The following is a 21,656-nucleotide window of genomic DNA, read 5'->3' on the forward strand; positions in this document are numbered from 1 at the left end:
CGTAATTGAATGATGTTCCTCACGTCATTTATTGTGGCCTGTTATGTCATTCACTGTGGTCCGCTACATGATTAAATGTGGTTTACCACATCATTTAACGTGTTCCGCCACGTCATTTAACATGGTTCGCCACTTTATTCACTGTGATCCTTCACCTCATTTATTGTGGGCTGCCACATCATTAATGTGGTCCCTCACATCATTTAAATTGGCCTGCCATGTCATTCAACATGGTCCACCACGTCATTTACCGTGGTCCGTCACATCATTTAGTCTGGCCCGCCATGTCATTTAATGATGTCCGTCACGTCATTTATAATAGCCTGCTATGTCATTCAATGAGGTCCGCTACATGATTAAATGTAGTTTGCCACATCATTTAACTGGCTCCGTCAAGTCAGTTAGCGTGGACTGCCATATCATTCAAAGTGGCCTGTTATGTCATTTAATGTGGTCCGTCACATCATTTAGTGTGGCCTGTAATGTCATTTAATGTGGCCTGCCATATCATTTAATGTGGTATGCCACATCATGTAATGTGGTTCGTAACATCATTTAGTTTGGCCTGTCATGTCATTCAATGTGGTCTGCCACATAATTTAATGTGGTTCGCCACGTGATTCACTGTGGTACGCCACATAATTTAATGGGATCCTTCGGGTCATTTAAAGTGGCCCGCCATGTCATTTAATGTGGCCTGCCACATCATTTAATGTGGTCTGTCACATCATTTAGTTTGGCCTGCCATATCATTCAATGTGGTCTGCCACATGATTCACTGTAGTACGCCACATCATTGAATGGGATCCTTCACGTCATTTAATGTGGCCCGCCATATCATTTAACGTGGTCCGTCACATCATTTAACATGGTCCGTCACATCATTTAACGTGGTCCGTCACATCATTTAACGTGGTCCGTCACATCATTTAGGTTGGCCTGCCATGTCATTCAACGTGGTCTGCCACATCATTTAATGTGGTTCGCCGTGTGTTTCACTGTGGTACCCCACATCATTTAATGGGATCTTTCACGTCATTTAAAGTGGCCCGCCATGTCATCTAATGTGGCCTGCCAAATCCTTTAATGTGGTCCGTCACATCATTTAATGTGATCTGTCACGTCATTTTATGTAGTCCGCCCCATCAATTTAAAGTGGCTCTATTAGCGATGTGGCCCTCAATAAAAATGAGTTTGACAGCCCTGATCTAAGAAATGCATTCAATATCCAAACAGAATAATTCTGAGGTCACCACGCTCAGACCACCTGATGCGTGGTCTCCCATGACCTCTGACCTTGGGACAGTGTTTGCTAGTAACTCTCTTCTCGGTGTTGTCAGATGTTTGTGTCTTTGTTGTTGACCTGATGCCAAAAGAAAAGTACACATTCAACCACTTTTGTAAATATAATTTATTCACCCGCGGTCACGTGACCCGCAGCGGTGAGCGCTCAGCACTTCCTGGGGGTCAAGCGAAGCTAACGTCGTGGTGGACAAAGAACGCGTTTGTGCGAGAGTGTTTCCTGATTCCTCCAACTTGAGCCTCAGCTGCCTCCCTGGCTTTTCACGGCGCGCTCTCGCTCGCCTCAGTGACCTTACGCCGGCGACAAGGGAACGCCGACATGGTGCTGGTTTACGCGCCGGTCACCAGGTGGCGCTGCCTTACACCTCCCTGAGTCAACTTGTTGTGTCCACCGAGACAAGTGACAGTGTTATTGTTATTATCGTCGTCGTTTCTATTTTTTACACGTATTGATGGCCTGAAAATGGCTGCTGTTGCCATGGCGACCAACCAATCGTAAGATTACACTTCAACATTTAAAGGACTTCCTGTCAGCATCTGTTGGGGGGGGGGGAGACACAATCACAGGCCAAGATGATGTTTTATTGCTGTGGTGACCCACCTTGTTCTCCCACAGCGTGTGATGTCTTGTTGCCATGGTGACCTTCAAGTTCCAGTGCTGCTGAGTTGCCGTGACAACAACAAAAGAAAATGGCTGTTTATTGATGATTGATAAGAGATTATTGGTTAGTGGCCGGCCACTGCCTTCCTTCCAGCTGTATGACACGACAATAAAGCATTGAAAGCACTGCTGTCATAATTCCCTTCGTTAACGGAATTAAAAATAATAATCATTGATTTAATATCATGAGAATGATGTGTATTTTTTATTAAATTTCATTGATCTATATTATTTATTGCTGATTACATTTACACATACAAGGAATTTCTAAGCTAACAAGAAATAAGGCTAATAAAGCAATAACTTAAGTGAACTACAATAACATGTGATTGAAAATATATAAATTCGAATTTTAAAAAATGTAAAATATAAGTTTAATTACAACAAAAACACACAAATGTACAAACTGTGTAATGACGTGCAAGTTAGAATTTGTTTTTAACACATTTAAAAAAGTTTTTTTTTGTTTGTTTGTTTTATTGAACAACAAACATATATCCACAGGGCACTTTCAATTTACACATCAGGTTGAGCAAATTATATGTTTAACAAAAATGTTAAGGAAAGAAAATAAAAGCAAATACAGTATTAAAAATAATAATAAACAATATGATAAAATACAAAATTCAAAAAGACAAAAAAGGGCAAATTTAAATGACTTTAAAACATTTTAATAAATATATCAATTTAAGGGCTTTTGTACTTTGAATCATTTTCCAAGATTTAATTATATTATAGAAAATGTAGCTTTTACTTTCAGAAATCGACATTTATGTAGAACATTTTTGCTTGGAGAATAATAATGTTGACAAACATTTCTATGTTACCATCATTTATAAATATGCCAAATGTGATTTCTCCTACAGTGAATGGGGACATCTCCACACTCGTGTCTCTCAGCCAATCTCTGATCTCCTCCCAAAACACATGTACACTCTCACATTCCGCACACACATGTTTGACATCATCTGCTGTCAACCTCCATGTTAAATTTAAGTTTCCAAAAATCATTTGAAGGGTATATGCCAATAATAATTAGTTATTCTTTAATTTTGGGAATAATTGGGTATGTAATCTTGTCCTCATTTTCCTTAGCTCAACTTACAATTCAAAAAAAGTTATAGTGTTCATGTTTTTACTACAGCGACTGAGAAACAAACATCTGGCCGCGCCTCCTACGCGCTTTGCGGCTTGCTCATTGGTCACGTGAGCTGTCCGTTTAGATCAGTCGATCAATCTGACGTCATCCTGGACTTTCCCCGACAAGTCTACTTTCAGAAAGACGAAAACAAACAAGATGGAGGACTGGAAGACAGCGGCAGCTCGCTGATTGGCCGTTAGGGATAGACACTGCGATCCTATTGGCTGCTAGGTGATCAGCCTTTCCCGGTATCCCCGCCCTCCTTGAATAGAAATACAGCCTAGAATCAGCTTCTCGTTAAAAAAATAGACCATATGACGGATAAAACATGTACAACGATGTGTAATTGGCCCTGGTGATTTATTTCTGGTGTTTCCTGAGCATTTAAGTTGAAGTAAGACAGACGTGATTGATTGTGTGTTGCGTTTCTACGCTAGGAGCTTCCTGTGTATGTTTGTGGCCGCTGGGAAATCAGAAACACCCCTGAGCTTCTCACGCTAGACGTCCACAAAATTGTCTCTTGGGATCCACGGTACCGCCGGGGAAATGTCTTCTGTCGGTCCCGACCCGAACACCAGCATGCTGGAGCCCGAGACGGGAGTTTTGCAGCCGCAGACCGTCTTCGTCATCCTGGACGCGGCGGAAAGTCTTAATGTGCTGCAGTGAGTCACCGTTATCCTTTCTATTCTCCCTTTTGATCCACTTTCTTTTTCGAAGGCTGCTCAGTTACATCGATGTCTTTATCTCACTAATAATCAAAACACGGAAGGAGTTTGGTCTTAAAACGTTGAATTAAAGTGACGAAATAATGATGAAGAGGAAGGTCAGAGGTCATTCTCGGTCTATCAGTGTGATGTTTAGGACTGCATGCAGACTGTATACTCTCTGACCTTTGACCCCAGAGCCTCTTTGCATTTCACAGGAATGAGTCAGATTAACGAGCACACACACACACGTTTGTTGTTTTCCACTCAACGCACACGGGAAGTCTTTCAAAAGATACACGTGCACATTTATCTTCTGTTTCTTTTTGAACGGGGATGTTTTCGCTGTCAAAAAGGGGAAATTTCCTATTTTCCTACTGTCATTGAACAAGGCATGAGGGTGGGGGTCTCCATGGTGACGCGGAAATCAGGAAATGACTCAGCAGAAAAACACACGCGCAGAATTCTTCTCTGATTTTTGACACGTTTTGGTTGGAGTGGGCGGAGCTTAAGAAGGGACGGTAAAAGAAAAGCGACGTAAAATATTTGTCAGTGACCAGCAGGGCGGCGCTCTCTCATCAGCTGGCTCAGGGGCGTCAATCTCATCTTTATTGCGGGTCATATTGCATTAATGGCTGCCCTCAGAGGGCCACTTGTAACAGTGAATATAAATATATACATATATATGCACATATTTATATATACAGTATATTATATATATATATATATATATATATATATATATATATATATATATATATATATATATATATATATATATATATATATATATAGCATATTATTATATATATCCTTGAATTCCTTCTAAGTCTATAACAAGATCTGATAGCTCAGTACAGCTCTTTTTATTACCAAATATGTGTTATATGTGTTTTATGTTGCACGATTGCACCAAGAAAAATTCCTAGTTTGTGAACCCGTTCTCACACAATGGCAATAAAACTATTCTGATTCTGATTCTGATTATATATATATTATATTCAGCTGAGATAGGCTCCAGCACCCTCCGCGAACCCGAAAGGGACAAAAGGTAGAAAATGAATGTGTATATATATATATATATATATATATATATATATATATATATATATATATATATATATATATGAATACAAACGTATAATAGCCCTGTTACAAAAGTTGCATAGAACACAGATTTTGACTAGTATACACTACCGTTCAAAAGTTTGGGGTCACATTGAAATGTCCTTATTTTTGAAGGAAAAGCACTGTACTTTTCAATGAAGATAACTTTAAACTAGTCTTAACTTTAAAGAAATACAGTCTATACATTGCTAATGTGGTAAATGACTATTCTAGCTGCAAATGTCTGGTTTTTGGTGCAATATCTACATAGGTGTATAAAGGCCCATTTCCAGCAACTATCACTCCAGTGTTCTAATGGTACAATGTGTTTGCTCATTGGCTCAGAAGGCTAATTGATGATTAGAAAACCCTTGTGCAATCATGTTCACACATCTGAAAACAGTTTAGCTCGTTACAGAAGCTACAAAACTGACCTTCCTTTGAGCAGATTGAGTTTCTGGAGCATCACATTTGTGGGGTCAATTAAACGCTCAAAATGGTCAGAAAAAGAGAACTTTCATCTGAAACTCGACAGTCTATTCTTGTTCTTAGAAATTAAGGCTATTCCACAAAATTGTTTGGGTGACCCCAAACTTTTGAACGGTAGTGTATGTTTTTCTAACAGATTGATGGATGACTTGCTTTGAAATCCTAAATCAGTTATTTTTTATTTTTGATCATCTAAAAAAAAAATATGCTTGGAACGTTTGGTTACAGCATCAGATGACATTAAAGTGTAGAACATATATGCAGTTGCACAAAGCACTTTTTTTTTGTCAAAATTGGAAGAACTAGTTCATTTAGACTGAAAGTGTTTTATCATTTCCAGCCTATTGCAGGCCAAAATAATTATGTGATGGGCCACTTTAAATGACATAGCAGGGCACCTTTAATGATGTGGCGGGCAACTCTAAATGATTTTTTGGGCCACATTAAATGACACGTAGGGCCAAATTACAAATTATGTGGCAGTCCACATTAATGATGTGGCGGGCCACTTAAATGATGTCACGGGCCAATTTAAAAGATGTGTCGGGCCCCTTTAAATGATGTCACGGGCCACATAAATGATATCGTGGGCCACATAAAATTGTGTGGCAGGCCAATTAAATGATTTGGTGGGCCACTTTAATGACGTGATGGGCCAAATTAACTGATGTGGCAGGACACATTAATGACGTGGCGGGCCACTTAAATGATGCCATGGGCCACATAAATTATGTCGGGCCACTTTAAATGACGTGTCGGGCCACTTTAAATGATGTGGCAGGACACATTAATAACATGGCGGGCCACTTAAATGATGCCAAGGGCCCCATATATGATGTCGGGCCACTTAAATGACGTGACGGGCCAATTTAACTGATGTGGCAGGACACATTAATGATGTGGCGGGCCACTTAGATGATGTCAAGGGCCACATAAATGATGTCGGGCCACTTTAAATGATGTTTTGGGCCAAATTAAATGATGTCACGGGCCACATAAATGATATCGCGGACTACATGAAATTGTGTGGCAGGCCACTTAAATGATTTGGTGGGTCACTTTAATGACGTGACGGGCCAATTCACCTGACGTAACAGGACACGTAAATGATGTCGCTGGCCACGTAAAATGACATCGCGGGCCCCATTACATGGCGTGGCGGCCTGAAATGGCGTGGTGGACCACGATAAACGATGTGGCGGGCCAATTTAAATGATGTAGCGGGCCACTTTAAATGATGTGGCAGGACTCGTAAATGAGGTTGCGCACCACATAAAATGACATTAAATGGCGTGGGGACCCACATTAAAAAACGTAGCAGGCCATGTAAATGATCTGGTGGACTGTTTTAAACGACATGTCGGGCCACTTTAAAAGATGTGGCCGGACACAAAAATGGCGTAACGGGCCACTTTAAACGACGTGTCGATCCACTTCAAATGATATGGCGGGCCACATAACATGGTGCTGCGGGCCAATTTAAATGAAGTCAAACTCAAAAGCTAAGGACTCCTGGGGACTTGATCCATTTTTACTAAAGAAATAAAAAAAGACCAATAACTTACATAATTAACCAGTCATTAAAAGAATGTGCATTCCTGTCCTGGGGACAGCGTGGCGAAGTTGGTAGAGTGGCCGTGCCAGCAATCGGAGGGTTGCTGGTTACTGGGGTTCAATCCCCACCTTCTACCATCCTAGTCACGTCCGTTGTGTCCTTGGGCAAGACACTTCACCCTTGCTCCTGATGGCTGCTGGTTAGCACCTTGCATGGCAGCTCCCGCCATCAGTGTGTGAATGTGTGTGTGAATGGGTGAATGTGGAAATACTGTCAAAGCGCTTTGAGTACCTTGAAGGTAGGAAAGCGCTATACAAGTATAACCCATTTATCATTTATCCTCCTTCTAAACTGCAATTATAACACCCATTTTCAATTCTGGAAAGAAAAAGGACTTAAAGAACTATCGACCAATCAGTACACTTCCTGTTGTTTCTAAGATTAGTGAAAAAATGGTTGCCGAACAGCGGATTGAGCACTTTGATAATGGAAATATGTTAGATCCCATGCAGTTTGGCTTCAGATCCAAACACGCTGTTACTTCCTCCAGGTGATCAAGTCCAGCCTGGTGGTTTGCTGGCTCTACGTCAGGCGTTCGACACAGTTAATCACTCAGTGCTGCTGGCAAAATTATAGAATTTCAATCTCTCCACAAACACTATCAGGTGGGTTCAGTCTTACATCGCAGATCACTCCCAGTGCGTAAGAATAAATGACAAAACTTTGCCGCAGGAGTACCTCAAGGGTCTATTCTGGGGCCACTGCTCTTCAGTTTGTACATTAATTGCCTACCTTCCATTTGTGAGGATGTGGAAATGTTAATGTATGCTGATGACACGGTCCCCATGCCAATGTGGTTGCAGCTAAGATTTTGGAGACAATGACCAAAGCAACATGGTTTCTGGCCACCTGCCTTGACTCACATAGGAACTTGAAGTGCCATCCCATTCCTAACCCTTAGGGTTCAATATGATGTGGGTCCACCTTTTGCAGCTATTGCAACTCTTCTGGGAAGGCTGTCCACAAGGTTGCGGAGTGTGTTTATAGGAATTTTCCAGCATTCTTCCAAAAGCGCATTGGTGAGGTCACGCACTGATGTTGGTGGAGAAGGCCTGGCTCTCAGTCTACGTTCTAATTCATCCCAAAGGTGTTCTATCGGGTTCAGGTCAAGACTCTGTGCAGGCCAGTCAAGTTCATCCACACCACATTAAATTACATTGCGGGCCACATAAATGATGTGGCGGGCCACATAAATGATGTGGCTGGCCACAAAATGATGTTGTGGGCCACATAAATGGTGTTGCGGGTCAGTTTAAATGACGTAGCAAGCAACTTTAAGTGACGTGGCGGGCAACTTCAAATGACATGTTGTGCCACAATAAATGATGTTATGGGCCACATAAAACGACATTGTGGGCCACATATAATGGTGTGGTGGGTTGCAATAAAATGACGTGTTGGGCCACATTAATGACGTGGCGGGCCACATAAAATGACATCGCGGGCCACCTATAATGGTGTGTTGGGCCACCTATAATGGTGTGGTGGGCAACATCAAGTACATATGTGGTGGGCCACATTAAATGACGTAGCAAGCAACTTTAAATGATGTGGCGGGCAACTTCAAATGACATGTTGTGCCACTATAAATGATGTGGCGGGCCACATGAAATGACATCGCGGGCAACCTATAATGGTGTGGTGGGCCACAATAAAATGACGCGTCGGGGGCCACGTAAAACGACGTCGCGGGCCACATCAAGTACATACGTGGTGGGCCACATAAATGACGTAACAAGCAACTTAAGTGATGTGGCGGGCAACTTCAAATGACATGTTGTGCCACAATAAAGGATGTGGCGGGCCACATATAATGGTGTGATGGGCCACAATAAAATTATGTGTCGGGCAACGTAGAACGACATCGCAGGCAACCTATAATGGCGTGGTGGGCCACATCAAGTACGTATGTGGTGGGCCACCTTAAATGACGTAACAAGCAACTTAAATGATGTGGCGGGCAACTTCAAATGACATGTTGTGCCACAATAAAGGACAAGGCGGGCCACATATATTGGTGTGGTGGGCCACAATAAAATGATGTGGTGGGCAACGTAGAACGACATCGCGGGCAACCTATAATGGCGTGGTGGGCCACATCAAGTACGTATGTGGTGGGCCACATTAAATGACGTGTCAGGCCACATTAAATGATGTGGTGGAGCATATAAAGTAGGTATGTGCTGGGCCACAATAAAATGTGTTGGGCCACATGGCGGGCCAAATCCGGCCCTTGAGTTGGACACCTGCGTGCTAGCTCGTTAGCCAAGTTTCCTACCTTTCTGAAGGTGTGCAATAACTAATGGCGGCACGGCGTGGATTAGCGAGGCGGTCACATGCTTCTTGCGGGCGTCATCAGCAAAGCAAGGAGGCGTCTGATTGGTCACGCGTGTGCGCAGGGTGGAATCCGGCATCGTGGCCGACATCGAGGTGGACGCTCTGTTGCCGTCAGACTGCGACGCCTTCTACCAGATCAAGAGCCAGCCCATCGGCACCAGGTACCCTCCCGACCTTTGACCTCCCTCGGCCGTGATGATGTCATTGATGGAGCCTTAGCGCTCTATTCCAGCGTCAAGTAGGGAATGATGTCATGTGATATCTCCTCAGCGCCTACCCCTCCTCTTCCTCCTACTCGTCCTCCGTGCCGGCGGCCATGTCGTCCAGGTAAGCGCCGCTGCCTCCGTCCCGCTGACGGCGGCCTCACTGATGCTGATGTCCGGCAGGGTTCTGCTGCGCCAGGATCTGATGCGGCAGCAGGCGCTGCAGGAGGAGCAGAAGGAGGCGCAGCAGCTCCTGCGTGTGCCCGCCTTCTCCTCGCCCGTTTGCGTCAGCGTCACCTCCAGCGGACCGCCCGCTCAGGTACCCGTAGAGGTGCTGAAGGTACGGAACCCTTGTTTTAGCCGCCGTCTTTCCCACAATGCACCTCTGCTGACCTCACGCCACCTTCCAGGTGCAGACCCACCTGGAGAACCCCACCAGGTACCACATCCAGCAGGCTCAGAAGCAGCAGGTGCGGCAGTACCTCTCCTCCGCCAGCCGCAACCTTTCGACGCCAAGCCCCGACCCCGCCGGCCGCCATGCGCTCAGCAGCCCCAAGGTGGAGGTATTGCTTAACAGCCCCGCCCACCAAGAGACCGGTCATGTGACCTCGCTGCGCTCTCTTCTCTGATTGGTTCCTTCAGATGGAAGAGACGATCATAGATGACGTCATCAGCATGGAGTCCAGCCTCAATGACGATTTCCTGATGCTGCTCCACTCGCCGCAGCATGTCGCTACCACGGTAACGCCACACGGGGGCGCCACTGTGTCACATTGTGTGTGTTAGATATCCACTGGTATCTTTTTTTTAGGGGTACCGACTATTAGTAGTCAAGAAGGCAGATGACCAATATTTATTTGCAGTAAATCTTATTCAAACATGAATAGTACGTTTTTTTACGGACTTTAGAGCGCACCGGTATAAAGCCACACCTACTAAATCTTAGAATAAAAAATATTTTTTCATATATTAGCCGCAGATATATACGTTGTGTAATAAGTTATTTACACAAAAATATATTATAAATGTTTATTTACATACCATAATTGGCTGATCAAACAAAACCGAAGTCATGGTCATGGACCCACTAGCTGCGCAAGCTAGCTCTCCAATCAGCTAAACAGACTCAATAACTCCACGGTGACGTTTTGGTGAATTTACTGAGGGATTTGTCAAAGTGGAACAATACAAAAAGAATGCTAACACAGACACTCATAAACGTGTTAGCATATTAGCTAATGGTAACGACGCCAGTTTGATTACCTTACGATAGCACGTTCAAATATGCGTGAAAACACTTACAGACATCACACATGGGACGGTTTAGTAAGTAAGAACTGTTTTAGTTATATTGTAAAACTTACAAATGTTGCTTGGAGTGATGAATGAAACCCATACGAGTAAAAACGCTATGGATGGCTCAAAGACGGAACAGCACTTCTACGTCCGGTCGAAAGCAGTAAATGGAAGGACACTGCATTCATTTTCTTGACTACAAATGTTTGTCTTAGTTATCGCCAAGGACCTATTTATTCCCACCTGACTAGGGCAGGTCTTGTTGTGAGTTTAGTTTTTGAGATGCTCTGCAGTAACCTTGAAAAAAAGCAGTTGTAAGACAACTTCAAAGATTCCTTATCCTTTATACTTTCTATTTCAGCCGACCAAATTGACTGTAATTTTAGTCGACTAAAATGGAATTTAGCTGAGATTTAACATACTAGAGAAAACTACGTGAGAACAAACGAGACTAAATCAACTTAGATGACTAAAAATACATTTTATTCAAAAGACTGACTAAAATTAAATTAAAAACTGCTGTCAAAATGAACACCGTTGACGTTAACTGAGACAAGCATTTTTAGTCAACAAAATTAGCACCTGCAGTGAGCGAACTCGTCCAAAAGATGGCGCCATAGCACAAACAATAACACACCTTTATCAGGGTATTTGACCTTTTTTTTTTTAACTATTTGCATTATGGCCGCCAGTGACGAAAAATCTGCAAATTAGCCGTACCGTTTTATAAATCGCAGGGTTCAAAGTGTAGGAAAAAAGCTGATGTAGTTTGGAAGACAAGAGCTCGATACCGATAAAAGATATATGACTAAATGCAAAATGGCCGATAATTGGACGATCTCGTGTGTGTGTGTGTGTGCGTGTTTGTGTGTGTGTGTGTGTGTGTGTGTGTGTGTGTGTGTGTGTGTGTGTGTGTGTGTGTGTTTCTGAGGTCTCAGCTCAAAAAGAAACGATGAGTTGGCATTTTTTCCCACCCCTCTTCTGGTCTCGTGTTGCTTACTCAGATCACTCCTTCCTCTTTGTGTGTGAGTGTGTGAATGTGCACAATCTTGTGTTAGTGTGGGGGTGTGTAAACATGCACATTTGTGTGTGCGTGTGAACGTGCACGTACTTCTGTGTGCACGTGTGTGTGTGTGAATATCCATAATCTTGTGTGTGCACGTGTGAGCATGCACATTCTTGTGTTAGCGTGTGTATGTGTGTCTATGTGTTTTATTTTGTGTGTCAGTGAATGTGCACAATCTTGTGTTAGTGTGTGTGTGTGTGTGTGTGTGTGTGTGTGTGTGTGTGTGTGTGTGTGTGTGTGTGTGTGTGTGTGTGTGTGGGTGTGTGTGTGTGTGAGAACATGCACGTGGGTGTGTGCGTGTGTGTGTGGGTGAGTGAATGAGCACAATCTTGTGTTTGTGTGTGTGTGTGTGTGAGTGCGTGCGTGTCAGTGTGTGTGAGAACATGCACAACATGTGTATGAGAACATGCACGTGGTTGTGTGAGTGTGTGAGAACATGCACGTGGTTGTGTGTGTGTGTGTGAGAACATGCACGTGTGTGTGTGTTTGTGACAATCAGCATGTTCTTGTTTGTGTGTGAGTGAATGTGCACAATCGTGTGTGTGTGTGTGGGTGTGTGTGTGTGGGTGAGTGTGTGTGTGTGAGAACATGCATGTGTGTGTGTGTTTGTGTGTGTGAGTGAGTGAATGTGCACAATCTTGCGTTAGTGTGTGTGTGTGTATGCGTGTGTGTGTGAGAACATGCACGTGGATGTGTGTGAGTGAATGTGCACAATCTTGTGTTAGTGTGTGTGTGTGTGTGTGTGTGTGTGTGTGTGTGTGTGTGTGTGTGTGTGTGTGTGTGTGTGTGTGTGTGTGTGTGTGTGTGTGTGTGAGAGAGAACATGCACGTGGGTGTGTGCGTGTGTGTGTGGGTGAGTGAATGAGCACAATCTTGTGTTTGTGTGTGTGTGTGTGTGTGTGTGTGTGTGTGTGTGTGTGTGTGTGTGTGAGTGCGTGCGTGTCAGTGTGTGTGAGAACATGCACAACATGTGTATGAGAACATGCACGTGGTTGTGTGAGTGTGTGAGAACATGCACGTGGTTGTGTGTGTGTGTGTGAGAACATGCACGTGTGTGTGTGTTTGTGACAATCAGCATGTTCTTGTTTGTGTGTGAGTGAATGTGCACAATCGTGTGTGTGTGTGTGGGTGTGTGTGTGTGGGTGAGTGTGTGTGTGTGAGAACATGCACGTGTGTGTGTGTGTGTTTGTGTGTGTGAGTGAGTGAATGTGCACAATCTTGCGTTAGTGTGTGTGTGTGTGTGTGTGTGTGCGTGCGTGTGTGAGAACATGCACGTGGATGTGTGTGAGTGAATGTGCACAATCTTGTGTTAGTGTGTGTGTGTGTGTGTGTGAGAACATGCGTGTGTGTGTGTGTGTGTGTGTGATGGTGTGTGTGTGTGTGTGTGTGTGTGTGTGTGTGTGTGTGTGTGTGTGTGTGTGTGTGTGTGTGTGTGTGTGTGTGTGTGTGTGCATGACTAAAAGTCTGCTGAGGGAAGTTTTTGGTTTTTCCTCTGAGAGAGAGAAGTTTCCTCATTTTCAGAACAGCCGGGGAAGAAAGGGGAAGAGTGTGTGTGTGTGTGCTGGTGTGTGTGTGTGCTGGTGTGTGTGTGTGTGTGTGTGCGTTCAGTCACTCAGTCAGTCAGTTTGTGTCGCGGCAGCACGATGAGGATTGTGGTCTTCCTGCAGGAACATGACAAGAAGAAAATCAAAGCTCAGGTAAAGTTTCTTGTTTGGATTGAAGCTGTGACCTTTGACCTCAGAAGGACCCCCCGAGAGAATGAAACCCATGAGCGAGTCTTAGCGTTTACAATTGTTGCCGGCTGAAGACTTGTGGCCATATTTCATGACGTGGCACACAGAAAAAGGTTTTGTCGCTACTTCCTGTTGACTCGGCGCGTTAGCATTAGCATTAGCATGTTATTTACACTTTGGTGTTTTTATTTGTGCCATTCTTGTGGGCGTGTCATCTGTGACGGCGAAGGTGACGCTGTGCTCTGATTGGTCGTTGCAGCTGCCCGCGGCGGGAACGGCGCCGGACGTCTACGGGGACAGCGGCGGGATGGCCACGCCCACGCTCGCCGTGAGCAACAGCTGCCCGGCCGACCTGCTGGCCATCAAGCAAGAGGTCAACGGTGGGTGCAAATGTTTTTAAGGAGCAGAAACAAACAAGTTATATTTTTATTTATGTTCCACTGTATCCATGGAACATATCCAGTCCTGTTTACAATCTGCAAAGCACCTGAAAATGCCGTCTAAACATCACAAAATGCCACAAATTCAGTCGGCCATTTTGAATACTCCCGGCAATGTTTTGTAGCTTCTAACGTTTCTGCACTCTGACCATATTATTAGATCAGTCATACTGGAAATCGGACCATATTATTAGATCAGTCATACTGGAAATCTGATCATATTATTAGATCAGTCATACTGGAAATCTGATCATATTATTAGATCAGTCATACTGGAAATCTGACCATATTATTAGATCAGTCATACTGGAAATCGGACCATATTATTAGATCAGTCATACTGGAAATCGGACCATATTATTAGATCAGTCATACTGGAAATCGGACCATATTATTAGATCAGTCATACTGGAAATCTGATCATATTATTAGATCAGTCATACTGGAAATCGGACCATATTATTAGATCAGTCATACTGGAAATCGGACCATATTATTGGATCAGTCATACTGGAAATCGGACCATATTATTAGATCAGTCATACTGGAAATCTGATCATATTATTAGATCAGTCATACTGGAAATCTGATCATATTATTAGATCAGTCATACTGGAAATCTGATCATATTATTAGATCAGTCATACTGGAAATCTGACCATATTATTAGATCAGTCATACTGGAAATCGGACCATATTATTAGATCAGTCATACTGGAAATCGGACCATACTATTAGATCAGTCATACTGGAAATCGGACCATATTATTAGATCAGTCATACTGGAAATCGGACCATATTATTAGATCAGTCATATAGGAAATATGCAAACATTGGAGATAGCTGTGCTGTTTATCATTCACAATACTTATGTAAGACAAGATGAAAATAAGTAAATAAAAAGCTAGCAATTGAGTCAACAAATGGAGGGTCCTCTCATTATACTCTCTAAAAACATCCAGAAATCACCAACAATACTCCATTTACATGTCGTGACCGGAAAATTAACCAAATATGAGTGATATTGTTGTAGCTGTGAGCTAATGCTAGTTTACGCTGCTATTGTTGACACGCTGAGCTGACGGCTGCTTCTGCTTGGTCTCAAACTTGCTAAAAGTCAATTCTAGATTGTAATTCATGCATCGTTTAACTGCTAGTAGACTAATGGGGCCATGGACCGACAGGCTGGTCCACTTTTACATACCCGAGGTGGTGAAAAAGACGCTAGTTGTTGCTTTTTTTTCACCCTTCGTGAGGATTGTGACTGAATCTTCATCTAAACGGGATTATGTGAGCGTCCTGTTGGTAGGCAGCCCAGCGAGAGTGGAAATATTACAGAAGGTGTATGTTTTATTATGGTTTAAATGGTTAGTTTGTATGTTTAGCACCTAGCAATGCTGCTAATGCTATGGTGTCAGAATAAAGCTACATCCGTTTAGCACTCGGCTTCTAAAACTTATTACTCATCCTCTTTGTGTTCGGGCTCAGAAACATAAGGTTCTGGATCATAACTTTTCCCAAAGTAATTGTTGTTGGCTCTCGCAAAGTCTGCTTGATTAGCATTGTTGTTGATGGGGAAGGGATCTGTGGCTCCTCCTCTGTGTCTCACCGATCGCGTGGCTTCCTCGTTAACTTTCAAAATCACTCTGGAATCTCCGTGAGTTTGATACTATTTTGATCTTATCTATTTATTTGCAAACTTTGGAAGTCTTTTGGTGTCATAAATCAGATAAATATGATAATAGTTCAATACAGAGACAACTTGTTTTTCCACTCTACAGCTACTTTAAGGTTGCCGTGGTTACCATGCACTGATTGATGATGTAACACACTGCTGATTAGCCCAGCCCCTATCCTGGCTGTGCGTGAGTGCGTGTCCGTGTGCGGGTGTGTGTGTGTGTGTGTGTGTGTGCGTGTTAGAGCAAGAGAGACTTCCTCCTCTTTGCTGAGTCAGCAGAACTGCATCCTCACATGCACAAACTTGACGACATCGTCGCTTCTCAGTTCCTGTTGAATGAACTCTTTCCTTCAAACACACTCTTCACAAGTGTAAAAAGAAGTGAAGCGCTATAAAAAACAGGATGTAGGCCACGGGGGTCCAGACTTTTTCCACTGAGGACCGCACACTGAAAAATCCGAGCATGCGGGGGCCATTTTCATATTTTTCATTCTACCAATAAATAATAAATGATAAATGGGTTATACTTGTATAGCGCTTTTCTACCTTCAAGGTACTCAAAGCGCTTTGACAGTATTTCCACATTCACCCATTCACACACACATTCACACACTGATGGCGGGAGCTGCCATGCAAGGCGCTAACCAGCAGCCATCAGAGGCAAAGGGTGAAGTGTCTTGCCCAAGGACACAACGGACGTGACTAGGAAGGTAGAAGGTGGGAATTGAACCCCAGTAACCAGCAACACTCCGATTGCTGGCACAGCCACTCTACCAACTTCGCCACGCCGTCCCTATAACCAATACAATATACAGATTTGATTTAACTTTAGGGCTCCCCTCAAGTTTGGTCCCAGTCTCAGTCTTAAAAATGTTAAAGAATATGTCATACAATATTTTATTTGTATTATTATTCAACACTTGAATCTGTAAATCAACGTCAGGTCTATATGTTGATATAAAGTTTTTTTTTTTTAAATGCCCTTTTTTGTCAAAGAAAACCTTGTTTTTTATTACAAAAGCACAAAATATGCAATATATCTCCCCAAAAAATGTAATGTTAAATATTTGATATAGAGTATTTAGAGCCTTAAATATGTCAATAATTCATAACAACATTGATTTTGATGCATATTATTTTTTGAACAATGACAATTAGAGATGTCCGATAATATCGGCCTGCTGATATTATCGGCCAATAATTGCGTTAAAATGTAATATCGTAAATTATCGGTATCGTTTTTTTAATTATCAGTATCGTTTTTTTTTTGTTTTTTTGTTTTTGTTTTTTTTATTAAATCAACATAAAAAAACACAAGATACACTTACAATTAGTGCACCAACCCAAAAAACCTCCCTCCCCCATTTACACTCATTCACACAAAAGGGTTGTTTCTTTCTGTTATTAATATTCTGGTTCCTACATTATATATCAATATATATCAATAAAGTCTGCAAGGGATACAGTCCGTAAGCACACATGATTGTGCGTGCTGCTGGTCCATTAATAGTACTAACCTTTAACAGTTCATTTTACAAATTTTCATTAATTACTAGTTTCTATGTTACTGTTTTTATATTGTTTTACTTTCTTTTTTATTCAAGAAAATGTTTTTAATTTATTTATCTTATTTTATTTTATAAAAATTTTTTTTTAAGTACCTTATCTTCACCATACTTGGTTGTCCAAATTAGGCATAATAATGTGTTAATTCCACGACTGTATATATCGGTATCAGTTGATATCTGTATTGGTTGATATCGGTATCGGTAATTAAAGAGTTGGACAATATCGGAATATCGGATATCGGCAAAAAGCCATTATCGGGCATCCTTAATGACAATTTATTGAAAATAAAACATCCTGCAAGGCAGCTTTGTGTTATTAAAGTCAATATTGCAACTAATTTCTCATTACATTTAACCTGTTTGCTCTTTTATTCCACTTTTTTATGTTTTTTATTTATTATTATTCATGTTTTATGCCCTTTTTGTCAAAGAAAACACATTTTTTTTAAATGGCAAACAAACAAAAATGCAATATTTTCTCCCCCAAAAATATTTAAACTTGGAATATTTGATGTGAAGTAATTGAAGTAGAGATGTCCGATAATATCGGCTGATAAATGCTTTAAAATGTCATATCGGAAATTATCAGTATCGTTTTTTTTATTATCGGTATCGTTTTTTAAATTTTTATTAAATCAACATAAAAAACACAAGATACACTTACAATTAGTGCACCAACCCAAAAAACCTCCCTCCCCCATTTACACTCATTCAACTCATTCACACAAAAGGGTTGTTTCTTTCTGTTATTAATATTCTGGTTCCTACATTATATATCAATATATATCAATAAAGTCTGCAAGGGATACAGTCCGTAAGAACACATGATTGTGTGTGCTGCTGGTCCACTAATAGTACTAACCTTTAACAGTTAATTTGACTCATTTTCATTAATTACTAGTTTCTATGTAACTGTTTTTATATTGTTTTATTTTCTTTTTTATTCAAGAAAATGTTTTTAATTTATTCATCTTATTTTATTTTATTATTTTAAAAAAAAAGACCTTATCTTCACCATACCTGGTTGTCCAAATTAGGCATAATAATGTGTTAATTCCACGAGTGTATATATCGGTATCGGTTGATATCGGTATCGGTTGATATCGGTATCGGTAATTAAAGAGATGGACAATATCGGATATCGGCAAAAAGCCATTTTCGGACATCCCTAAATTGAAGTCTTAAATATGTCAATAATTCATAACAATATTGATTTTAATTAATTATTATCTTTTAAGTAATGACAGTTTTAAAGAAAAAAACAGCCTGCAAGGCAGCTTTGTGTTATTAAAGTCAATATCGCAACTTTTTTCTCATTACATTTAACCTGTTTGCTCTTTTATATTGTTTTGTTTAATTTGTTTTCTGCCCTTTTTGTCAAAGAAAACGTGTTATTTTTTTATGGCAAACACCCAAAATATGCAATATTTTCCCCAAAAAACATTTTAAAGTGTAATATTTGATGTGAAATAATTGGAGCCTTAAGTTGGTCAATAATTCATAACAACATTGTTTTTGATGCATTATTATTTTTTGAACAATGAATTATTGAAAATAAACCATCCTGCAAGGCAGCTTTGTGTTATTAGAGTCAACATTGCAACTATTTTCTCATTACATTTAACCTGTTTGCTCTTTTATTCCAGTTTTTTATGTTTTTTATTTATTATTATTCATGTTGTATGCTCTTTTTGTCAAAGAAAACATAGTTTTTTACATAGCAAACACACCATAATGCAATATTTTCCCCAAAAAAATATTTCAAAGTGGAATATTTTATAAAATAATTGAAGCCTTAAATATGTCAATAATTAAATAATAAATAAATAATTCATAACAACATTGATCCATTATTATTTTATGAGCAATGACAGTTTTAATGAAAGAAAAAAACATCCTGCAAGGCAGCTTTGTGTTATTAAAGTCAACTTTTTTCTCATTACATTTAACCTGTTTGCTCTTTTATATTGGTAATGCTAATTTTTCTTATTTGTTTTATGCCCTTTTTGAAGAAAACTTAGTTTTTTTATGGCAAACACCCAAAATGTGCAATATTTTGCCCAAAAGATATTTTAAAGTGGAATATTTGATTTGAAGTAATTGGAGCCTTAAATAGATCAATAATTCACAACATGTGGCAGCTTTGTGTTATTAGTCAACATTGCAACTATTTCTTGTTCAATTTGACCTGTTTGTTTTTTTATTCCACTTTTTTTAGGTTTTTATTTATTGTTATCAGCATTTTTTTTTTATTTGCTTGTTTTATGGTCTTTTTGGCAAAGAAAACATATTTTTTTATATGGCAAACATAAAAATGCAATGTTTTCCCCAAAAAAATATTTGAATGTGGAATATTTGATGTGAAGTAATTGAAGCCTTAAATATGTCAATAATTCATAACGACATTGATTTTGATTCATTACAATTTTATGAGCAATGACAGTTTTAAAGAAAAAACAGCCTGCAAGGCAGTTTTGTGTTATTAAAGTCAACATTACAACTTTTTTCTCACTACATTCAACCTTTTATACTCTTTTATATTGCTAATGTTTTTGTTGTTGTTGTTGTTTTCTATGTTTTATGCCCTTTCTTCTTAGTTTTATATATGGCAAACCCACAAAATATGCAATATTTTACCCAAAAAATATTTCAAAGTGGAATATTTGATGTGAAGTAATTCATAACAAAATTGATTTTGATTCATTATTATTTTTGAGCAATGATAGTTTAAAATAAAATAAAACGTATTATTAGTCAACATTGAGACGGTTTCTTTTCAAATTTGACCTGATTGGGTTTTTTTTTTATTCCACTTTTTTATGTTTTTAAAAATTATTTTTGGAAAAACTAATTTTGATTTTAGTAGTTTTTTTGTTTTTTAAAATGTGCCACAGGCCGTTAGAATAAAATCTTGGGGCCACAAAGTTTACACCTGAGTTGTGTTGAATATTTAGTTTCAAACAGAAAGTCGTGTTGAATATATGGTTGCAAACAGGAAGTTGTGTTGAATATTTAGTTTCAAACAGAAAGTTGTGTTAAATATTTAGTTTCAAACAGGAAGTTGTGTTGAATATTTAGTTGCAAACAGGAAGTTGACATGACGATGATGATGTTTCAGAGTTGGACACAAAGGTGCTGATGAAGGAGCGACAGAAGAAGGACAGCCACAACCTGAGTGAGTCCCCACTAACGAGCACGTTACTCAGCAGCTAACGAGGTCGTTAAGACGCCACCTTGTCTTTGCAGTCGAGAGGCGGAGACGCTACAACATCAACGACCGCATCAAAGAGCTGGGAGCGCTCGTGCCCAAGTCGCCCGACCCGTCAGTACGCATGCTAACGTGTGTTTGTGTGGCGTCCGCTAACGAGGCGAGGCCTGTGATTGGACAGGGACAGCAGGTGGAACAAAGGGAGCATCCTGAAGGCGTCGGTGGATTACATCCGCAAACTTCAGAAAGAGCAGCAGCGGGCGCGCGACGTGGAGAGTCGACACAAACGCCTGGAAAACGCCAACAGAACCTTGATGCTCAGGATACAGGTGAGCCCCGCCCACATCACGCTGAGTCCACCAATCAGAGTGCTGGCTCACGTCTCCATGTTTGTTGTTCTCAGGAGTTGGAGCTTCAAGCCCGCCTCCATGGTGTCCCCTCTTGTTCTTCCTCATCCTCGTCTCTGGATGGCGCCCTGGGTGACCCGCGGGCCTTCCTCTCTCTGGCCACCGGTGCCACTGTGCCGCCGTCCTTAGACTCGTTTAGCTTGGCCGGGCTCAGTGAGTCTCATGGGCTTGCCGACGTCTTCTCTCCGGACCTGATGAACCACGTCGGGATGGTGGCGCTCGATGACCTGGGAGACATCCTGATGGAGGACGGTGGGGGCATGATGTCGCCCGCGGGTGGCGCCGACCCCATGCTGTCCTGTGGCGTGTCACGCTGCAGCAGCAGGAGGAGCAGCTTCAGCATGGATGACGACCTCTGACCTATATCTACAACATGTCTGTCACCATGGTAACTGCATCATCAACCTGTCACCATGGTAACTGCATCACCAGCGTAGCTCCATCTTCTATGACAACTATGTCAACACACCCTATCTCCATGGTAACTGCATCACCACCGAAGCTCCATGCTCTACTGACAACTTTGTCGCCAGCCTCTGTCACCATGGTAACTTTGTCACCACCCTCAGTCATCATGGTAATCTTGTTAACCCTCCTTCACCATGGTAATTGCAACATAAAACCTCTGTCACCATGGTAACTACATCACCACCGCAGCTCAATGCTCCATGACAACTTTATCATCACCCAATATCTCCATGT

The 21,656-nt window shown here is 41.2% G+C and overlaps 1 protein-coding gene across 2 annotated transcripts; it reads left to right on the forward strand.

Moving 5' to 3' along the window:
- The first annotated feature begins 3,428 nt into the window (after window positions 1-3,428).
- Window positions 3,429-21,322, forward strand: LOC133660474 (transcription factor E3-like). Of its 2 annotated transcripts, none has more exons than XM_062064000.1 (11): window positions 3,429-3,766; window positions 9,419-9,517; window positions 9,627-9,683; window positions 9,743-9,899; window positions 9,970-10,122; window positions 10,202-10,300; window positions 13,913-14,033; window positions 20,458-20,514; window positions 20,586-20,661; window positions 20,729-20,876; window positions 20,951-21,322. In XM_062064000.1, exons 1-11 carry the CDS (start codon window positions 3,651-3,653, stop codon window positions 21,311-21,313), a joined length of 1,446 nt encoding a protein of 481 aa, XP_061919984.1. In that variant the 5' UTR covers window positions 3,429-3,650; the 3' UTR covers window positions 21,314-21,322. The 2 variants fall into 2 exon arrangements, with proteins under 2 accessions (XP_061919984.1, XP_061919988.1); XM_062064004.1 differs by having other exon boundaries at window positions 9,970-10,116.
- The last annotated feature ends 334 nt before the right edge of the window (window positions 21,323-21,656 follow it).

This window comes from Entelurus aequoreus, linkage group LG01, assembly GCF_033978785.1.
Source record: "Entelurus aequoreus isolate RoL-2023_Sb linkage group LG01, RoL_Eaeq_v1.1, whole genome shotgun sequence".
Lineage (NCBI taxonomy): Eukaryota > Metazoa > Chordata > Actinopteri > Syngnathiformes > Syngnathidae > Entelurus > Entelurus aequoreus.

What these genes read in the sequence shown, in the direction of transcription:
- LOC133660474 (XM_062064000.1), top strand. Translation starts at nt 3,651, where the DNA reads ATGTCTTCTGTCGGTCCCGACCCGAACACCAGCATGCTGGAGCCCGAG. An exon ending in AGCCAGCCCATCGGCACCAG is followed by an intron (nt 9,518 to 9,626) that starts GTACCCTCCCGA and finishes ATATCTCCTCAG; the next exon opens with CGCCTACCCCTCCTCTTCCT. An exon ending in GAAGGACAGCCACAACCTGA is followed by an intron (nt 20,515 to 20,585) that starts GTGAGTCCCCAC and finishes TTGTCTTTGCAG; the next exon opens with TCGAGAGGCGGAGACGCTAC.